At 41.6% G+C, this 9,047-nt stretch overlaps 1 protein-coding gene across 1 annotated transcript in view; it reads left to right on the forward strand.

The window, feature by feature from the left end:
* Positions 1–9,047, forward strand: part of RABGAP1L (RAB GTPase activating protein 1 like) — a 242,971-nt gene that overhangs the window by 153,376 nt on the left and 80,548 nt on the right. Inside the window, exon 20 of the mRNA XM_008636116.2 lies at positions 4,143–4,184. Within this exon, the coding sequence (XP_008634338.1) occupies positions 4,143–4,184 (42 nt within the window). The remainder of the gene's footprint in view (positions 1–4,142; positions 4,185–9,047) is intronic.

Raw genomic sequence — 9,047 nt, forward strand, 5'->3', positions numbered from 1 at the left:
AAAAAACACAGATAAGGACACGGATGAATTAAGTGTCCTTTTTTTAAAAAAAATAGATTCACTTCCATTTGTTGGTGAAGATGCTGCCAAGGGTATTGCTGTGTAACCAGAGGAAGGTCTGTCAGAGGATCTGGGTTGGAGAGGGAGAAATGCTAATATTGAATATAGCCTGTCTTCTCCTGAGGCTTCTATCGTTAAACAGAAGCTTTAAAACAGGAGAGAAATTCCGAAGTCATCCCCAGTGCAAATGTTGTCCAGATCTGGAGGACTAAATTGTTTGGCCTCACTCAGCTCTGTGCTTGGCTCTTGAATTTTGCTCGTAGCAAGTGTTGGTTTGCTGCCTCTTGACTTCCTTTTTTCCAGCCTCTGGGCAGATTTGGTGGGTCAGATGAATAAATCTGCCTCCACCGCAAGAGAGAAGCCACAGGCACCCTTTCTGTCACAGAGATCTCACTGAATGCAAACTGGGTCCCATAGAATCACATCTTTACCAGCCTCAGTTTGTTCTTTGTTCCCAGCCTTCTTTTCAGGCCTTTTCAAAAGCCATCTTGTTTCAGAGTGCAGAGGGACTCAAAGGGAGGACTCCTCAAAGAGGCTTCTATCTGCAGAAGGAATCTTGGCTTCAGAAGGAGTTAAGGAACTGAGAAAACCTCTCACTAGACCAGAGTTAACATCATAAGATTTCCATTTACTTGCAGCCAGTCTTAATTTCAGTGCACGTGTATACTTTCATTTTTACAGTCTCATGAGAGAGAGTTTCACTGGTCTGCCTGTGAGAACATTGCCTCCAGTCATGGCTGGAAATTACAGGTTTTTGACACACAGTCCAAAGAAGCCAATGTTTCCATGAAGCACAATCTTAATGGATTAAATGGGGACTTCCTGGATGGTGAGTGTTCACCCCAGTACCAGTAGGTATGAAGGGCTCTTCTGCTAAATGATGCTCTTTCCTCTGGAGTGAGTGCTCCTGGAAAGCAGAGTGTGCCTATAAAGCAGAGGATGGTCAGGGTGGCAGCAGGAGCTGGAAGGAGGCTGTGATATGGCACAGATTCCAGCATTCTCCCTTTGCTGACCCTTACCTTACCATATTCATTTCTTTGAGTTGGGCTTGTTCCTTCTCCAAAACTCCTGAGTTTTATGAGCTCTCTTAACCTTCTCTAGGCCTCTACACAAGCTTAAGAGGGTCCTTAAATAACACCTGATTCTGTGATGTGACATGATGATGAGCCCCTCACCATTCCTGTGCTCTTACAAGTTCTCATTTATAAGTGTGTAATTTTACCCTTAACTGTTCTGTATTTAAAAAGGTGTTAAGGTAATTATGAACAACTTTCGTACATGCAAATCTTTTAAACCTCAAGGTGAGATCTGCATGATATTATAGTGTCTTGGTTTAAAAGAGGTAGTGACCATTCTGGACACAAAACAGAAACAAAAAACCAAATGGATATGGGATAAAACCATACCCAAGACATACAGCAGTTATTTCAAAATGCCTGGTTAAACAGATGACCTTTGGTTTTAAAAAGTAATTATCAAAAGCTCGTTTCATATGGGCTCCCTTCTCTTTCCCCCTTGTCGATGATTTGTATGTACTTCCATATTTCCATTATAAAATTGCTGGAGGGATATTGCTACCTATAATTTATATGTCTGGTGCACTTTGGTATTTTCGGTCTTTCTTCTTAAATAGCTGAAGAAGTTTAAGCTGAAGCTTATAAATCACTGTGTGGTAAATTAAGTAGGGTTTTAAATAAGAGATTGTGGGAAAATGAGCTGAGCCTTCTTTTTCATAATCATAATCATTAAACTTGTCTGTGGAAGGACAGTGTTGCATGAATTAGGACAAATAACTCCAGCAGGCAGATCAGTGGTTATTGAATGTGTTGTTCAAACATGGGGTAGGATGTTTCACTGCTTTGAACTCTGCAGCATGCACCTCCAGTCCACTGAGCTCTTGGGGTGCATTGGCCCTCCCAGGTCTCCCTGGTCAGCACCAAACTGCAGCAATTGATGCCTCAGCTCTAAAACGCTGCTTCAATTCAGGACTTGTCCCTGCCTGGGAGGAAAGGGGAGAGTGCAGGTCTTTTTCTGTTGCTGAGAGTAGCAGAATGCTGCTCAGGACAGCTGGATAGGGAGGTTTGAAGTCCTTTCATGTTCTGATTTTAGGGTGCTTAAGCCTTGAACAAGCTACCTCAAATAACAGGAGCAGGTCTGTGAGCTGCCCATTGCCTGGTGGGGCTTAAAAAGGAGATGGGGATTCTCAAGGCAGGTGGAATCCTGTTTCTGCTGCAATTGCTGTCCATATGAAGAGTGATGGTATGAAAGGAGTACCAGGAGAGAGTTTGATTCATCTGAATTCAGGAACAGCGTTTGTTTCAGGCAGACAGAAAAAAAAAATATTTAGAAAATAAATGAGAACTGGTGTACACATTTCTTTTTGGTTGTGCCAGAAAATACACAGGACATTAATTCCTCAGTAGTCCAGCTATTAGAAGTAGTACTCTTCCTCATAACAAAATCTGATCAGTTTGCTAAGAATAAAATGCAGTGTTTGTGATGGCTTGCAGATACTCCTCTCTCATTTATAGCTCGTATGTTCAGGTCAGTCCTCTCTGCTAGACAGTAGAAGTTGTGAATGGCATGGCTGTGTGCAATTAACTGTGGACTTCAGATTAATATTTGAAATAAGCTTGAAAGTACTGTGAACTTATTTTACTGCTGCTGGAGTTATCTGTAATACTGCTGGCATTATCAGTGTCATGAAGGAAAGTCAAAACCAGACTTCTATTTTTCTAAATTTTCCTAAATTTAAAAGAAGTACATAAAGCCAAATAACTTGAAGTAATTGTTTTCCCGTTTGGAAGAAGGGTTTCTAGTGATGAAGCAAGATTCAGTCCTGCTGCAATTGTGACCTCTAGTGGGAAAAACCGGTTTGTTATCGCAATGATAATGCAGTGAACTGCAAAGTAATTCAGTGTTGCAATATTCATTATGTCTGATGTTGCAGCATTTCCAGCGCTCATTAATGGTACAATCCCTTCAAGGCGCCATACTATAGATGTAAAAAATACAGTTTATTCCCAAGAAAGCTTCTGTAAAGTCTCAGCACATTTTTATAAAAGCTAGTTTTTATAGAAACACGGTCTCAGGCTTTCAGGAAGAGGATTGGAAAAACACTCAACTGAGGAAGCAGAAATTGCTTGGAGAACGTTGCCTTGTCAAAAGTCTTGCTGTTATCCCACAACAGTATAATATAATTGCAGCATTAGTTGTGTGCAAATGTATTGAGGTATTTCTAGATACCAGCTCTGGGAGCCATTGTAAGGAAAGATTTATCATGCCATTAAAGAAGGCAAGAGGATTTGGAAAACCGAGGAAAACAGTCTGAACACCAAGTACATGGTACAGCAAATGAGAACTGGATGTAGTATTTTTCATATTTGGATGAAGACAAAGCTATTTATAATCTTAAATTATCAACATATGTAGGCTGCAGACTTTCTTTAATCTTCAAATAAATGTGTATTGTCCTTTGATTTCTCACTGAATGCATTTCTCTACATTGGTATTTCCAGCTTTTGCAAACCAGCAAGCAGCCTCTGGATACAGCTAGCAGCTTGTTTAGCTTTGAAATAGTTTTGACTTTTGACTAAATGCAGTAAAAGAAGGTGCCTTGTGTACTTGTGGGGTTGTCTTTGTTACATTTGGGGCTTATTTCACAGTTTGAGTATGAAAGATTGTGCATGATAAATCATAGCTAAACTTGCTTACTTGACCAAAATCCTATCACCTGGACTATTTATTACATTTTGTTGATGCCCTGCTCATGGCAATATCCTGCACTGTTTGTGAAAGCCAGCATTGACAAGCACTGAAACAACAGCGGGGACAGACAGCGTGCCACATCCATAGCACCTGACTCACTGGAGGCTCCCAAAGCCCCAAGGAGCCATCATCTCCCCCAGCATGGGAGTTTGGAAATGTGCCCCAAGGCTTTAATGAGCACCTGGGAAGCGTGGCAGGAAAAGGGAAGCATTCCCTAGGGACTTACAGCATTGGATTTTGATGCCACAAATGATAAGTATGAAAAGAGGTTCATATGCTGGGACTGATTGAAGTCTCTTCCCTCTTATTTTCAGGGTATGAACATAATCTTCCATGTGGCTTTGGCTCTTTTAAAGGTAAGTTATTTTTTTTTAATTTATTTTGTTTTATTAAACTAAAACATAGATGTACTCTTTATCTTAATGTATCATGTCTAAAGGACTAATAGTGGGATATGATTATAAAATAGTTATAAATTAGTGGGATATATTATAATATAATAGTTCCAATAATAGTGGGACTTCTGTAGTAGGGAGTGAAGGAGACACATCCATTATGGTAGAGGTGTCTTCAAAATTGTACTCATGATAGATGTTTTTATTAAACTTAATTGTATCATAAAGCCTGTGGAACAAGGGGTGCAGTCTGAAGATTTAAATGTCTCAGTTACTATTAAGAAAACAATTCAGATTCATTTCACAGCATACCAATTTTGTGTGTGGGTTCTTTTGTATAAAACGTGATTGATTGGTATCAAATGGATTTGTGACATTGAGAGAGGAATAGAAATCTTCTCTAATACTGGAACTTCTGTCTCTGGCCTGGACTCAGCATTATCTGAACAGCTAAACCTGGCCCTTTGGCTGCAGCAAGGTGAGCTCAAAGTTAATCTGCCCTGGCCTCCACCAGCTGGCTCTAGTTCAAATCCAGCCCTCATGCAAGCACACAGTAAGGAATTTGAGATGACACCCTGAGTTCAGTGATATTCCCAGGAAATAACTTAGGCTGAAGCTCAGGGTAGAACAACCTGTCACTGCTAACACAACCACCCCAGAATGGGGATGCAGACTAGAACTACTGGACTGTTGCTGGTCCTCCAGTGGGATTTCCTTGTCGTTTTCCTAGAAAGAGCAAACACCTACCGATGGAGTTCTTCAGCAATGAGTAATTCTCAGAGATTCAGCTTCTATGGTACAAAATCCTATGGCAGCAGTGCTCCACACTGGGAATATACATCCATATGCTGCTGCGAACAGAGCCATTTGAAATTTCCAAACATGTATATTGTCACAGAATCATAAAATCTCCTGAGTTGGAAGGGGGGACCCAAAGCATCATCGAGTCCAACTTGAGGGCAGGTGATGTCAGTGAAGTGCTGTGGTGTAGGCAGGAGCTAGTGTCTGTCCTTATGGTGAGGAAATGTCCAGCATCACCTGTGCTTTACACAGCTCCTGTGGACAATGGGGTCGTGACTCTCTACTTGAGTGCATGTATTTAATGAAGGCTCCTATAAACAGGAGATTGGTTTAATATCTGTTTCCAGGGAAGTGCTCCTACACAAATCGAAATTTGTAAACAGGGGGGAGGGAAGTGTGTGCTCTTTTCTTCCTGTTTCATGTTTTATTTGCAGCTGTGAGAGCTTGTTAATATTCCAGTTTTCAAGGCCAGTATGAATAATGGGAAATCTGTTAGGTTATGCCATGATAGTGAGGAAGGGAAAGGAAGCGCCCAGCCAACACCCAGCAGGTTGGCTGCCATCATAGCAGGAACAGCTTCTGGGAAGAGGCAGAGGTACCAACTTATGGATCTTTAAACTAAAGAAGAGATAAGAGGAAGAGTACTTGCGCAGAGCTGAAGATGGCTGATCAGGTTTTCAGCAAAGGAGAACTTACAGTTCAATTTAGTTATGAAGGATGGCTTAGGGACCACCTGCTTTACATTTCCTGCTGCTGTCAGAGGGAAGGGTTGAACCAAGGTTAGCAGCAGAGCAACTGTTTAGAAAATACAACTTTGGAAAGAATTCATGGGTGTCATACAGCAAATAAGGATTTTCTTTCCTGTTGAATAATTAGCCCACAAGTGGTTCTTTTAACCACAAGTGTTCGGTCTTTTCATTTTATCATATACCCCATGACATGCTGCTTCTCCAGTTGAACATTTCTGTTTGGATATTCCAGAGGAGGAAAATTCAATGAAGTAATTTGTCACTCTTATTTATAACGATTTTCTAAGTGTAAGAGTTGGGTTTAATTCTGCTTGTAGCAGTTACAGCAGTTCTTCTTGTGTGTGCATGCTGTAGCTGCCTGTTCTAGCAGTAACAGACACTAAATAAATGGTAAAGGAGGTGTTACCCTGAGAAAGTATTTCTGTAGTGCAGCCAAAAACAAGTACAAAGAAACTTGAGGTAAGAAAGATAAGATTCTAAGTCAGAAAGAGTCACCTGAGAGCACAGTTCCATCGTGGCATGGAGATGGAGCTGGTGCTTACGTACAGTTGAATTAGCATTATAATTTGCTTTCAGCAAGAATTGCTCTTCTGTTAGGGAAGAAAATAGTTGAGAACTGAAGTATTTTTTTTTTTCTATTTATAAATGTGTTCATAATCTCTCCTAATCATTAGGAGCAAAGTGGTTTGGTGTACTGCTCTTTTCACGTTATGGAACCTGAGTATGCTGCAGAAAAACTGCCTTAAAAACTGTGTTTCAAACACAGTTTTTGTCTCTGATTTGTCTCTGATTCTGAAGTGAATGAAAACAACTCCTAAGGATTTGTTCTTCCTTAAAACAGAGCGATTATTCTCTCACCCACAATCTCTTGAATTATTTGAAATTTGGATAAGGGAATCCTTCATCAGTGGAATACTGGAGTCTTTATTGTGTAAATGCCGTTTTCCTTGCTTCTAGTGGAGTGTGTGCATCCAAATCCCTCATTAAATAGCAGTGGAAGAGAAGCTTTTATCTGGAGCTCTCTTGTACTCAGTGCTGTGTCTCACAGTTCCAGCTGCTGGTGCTCGCAGTGAATATTTGTTCGTTTGGAAATGACAGTGCCAATTCTGTGACCAGTTACCTGTGAAACCTTGGTGCAGCCATCCTCAGAAAATAAACATTTGAGACACGCAGGAATCCTTCCTCTTTCCTTCTCCCACGTTCCGAGTGTGCTTGCAGCAATGAACAGCTAGAGGATTAAAGCTCTTTAGCTGTGAAAGCCATCGTTTGGGCATCAATCTGATTTCTTATCAAAGGGAAACAGGTTGTTTTTCTGTAGCATCCAAATGTGCTTCACAGCCTGCTCAGGGTCCCCAGCTGGTGGCACTGTTTTACACTGGGAGGCACTGGCTTGCATCACGTAGGGACTGCATCTGAATTACCCTTCAGGAACCTGAGCTGGGAGAAAATCTAATTCCTCACCTCTCATTTTCTGAGCAGTGGAAAATGTAGTGAAGCACCGGTGTGTGAGAAGAGCCCCGGTGTGGAAAAAGACAGCAAAAATCTGTGGTTTAAAACAACTCAACAAACAGCATTGATATTTTCATTTTAAAAAATCCCAATTAAGACAATTAATTGAGAATGACAGAGGAAAATCTACCATTCCAGCACCAGCATACTTCCTAATCCCTTGTGTCATCAACGAGTTTGTTTCTTTGTTGGAAATGAAAAGCATTAAAATCTTCACATATGCTAAGAAAAAGAAATCAATTCTAAGCTTTCTTTCCTATTTTAGTATTTCACAGAATCATAGAATGTCCTGAGCTGGAAGGGACCCCCAAGAACCATCAATGTCCAACCTCTGGCCCTGCACAGACACCCCAACAATCCCACCCTGTGCATCCCTGGGAGCGGTGTCCAAACCCTCCTGGAGCTCTGGCAGCCTTGGGGCTGTGCCCATTCCCTGGGGAGCCTGGGCAGTGCCCAGCACCCTCTGGGGGAAGAACCTTTCCCTGATATCCAGCCTGCCCCTCCCCTGGCACAGCTCCAGCCCTTCCCTCGGGTCCTGTCCCTGGTCACCAGAGGGATTTCACTGGTTAATTCTTAAATCTTTTGTTTATGATCTTCAACTTGGCAAAACTAGCTAAAGGCACACTTTATTTCGGAAATAGCAAACTGAGGCAAGAATTAAAATACATGATTGTGTAGAATTCAGGCTCTGGATTCAATGCTCTTGTGGCTGCTAATTGCTGAAAAGGCAGGGAAGAGCACATGGTCACTGGAAATGCAAGAGTGAACAAGAGGCTTTTAAAGTAGGTCCATGTCCAAACCTTTCTGTTTGAGGGTTCATCTACTCACAGAGCGTGTGATTCGTAACATTTAAGCTCAATATTTGCCTTACTGAGGTTTAATCTGTGTGACTGTTACAAAATGTGTTGCTTAATGCTAGAGGAAAGCCCTAGTTATGATCAGGAGGGTTTATAATACTGAAAAGAAAATGGGGAGGAAATAGAAACATGTTTGTTACTGCTTGTGTTTTCCAGCCAGTGCTTTCTTATCTTACAGAGATTCACTTTGGTACCCATAATATCTTAAACCCATCACTTTTACACATCATCCCTTGAACTCAGGGCAGTGTGAGCAGCATTTTCTGCGGGGCTTGGGAGTTCTGACACTCCTCCTCTCTGCATGTTATCAGGAGATAACTGAGGATTGCACAAACAGGACAGTTGTGTTTCTTGGTTATTTCTGCTGGCACCTTTCAGTCTCAAAGCTCTCTGTGTCAGTCAGGGTCCCAGACACCAGGGAGCAGTATCCCAATTACAATGGCAGGGATGGCAGATGTAGATTTTAAAAGACAATGTGTCAAAATTACCTTGGATAAGGAAGGTTATTTATTATCTTTATTTCATTCTATATCTGGACTGAAAAGGACCTCCTGGGCTGAAGAACTGCTCCTCTGCTCTGTTGTGCCATTATGTGATGCAGCATCTATTTCAGAACCTGTGGCAGCAGCTTTCAGTGTTGCTGGTCGAAGGCCATTTCTCTTAGTCCTGACTAAATTTATTGCCGATCATTTTACCCTCAGCTACTCTTACATCAGCTTTGTCCTTCAGCTAAAACAGTCCCCTTCCAGCACCACTCACACTTGCCTTTATCACCTTGAAGTGTTTATAGATACTGTCATAGGTTAGCAAGCATAGTCCCGGAAGGGATGTCCTTGCTAAGGGGTGCTTACAGCTTCCTCTGGGACCTGACAGAACCTATCAGCAGCCAGTTTGAATATGGACAATTC

Source organism: Corvus brachyrhynchos, unplaced genomic scaffold, assembly GCF_000691975.1.
Source record: "Corvus brachyrhynchos isolate BGI_N302 unplaced genomic scaffold, ASM69197v1 scaffold466, whole genome shotgun sequence".
NCBI classification, from domain to species: domain Eukaryota; kingdom Metazoa; phylum Chordata; class Aves; order Passeriformes; family Corvidae; genus Corvus; species Corvus brachyrhynchos.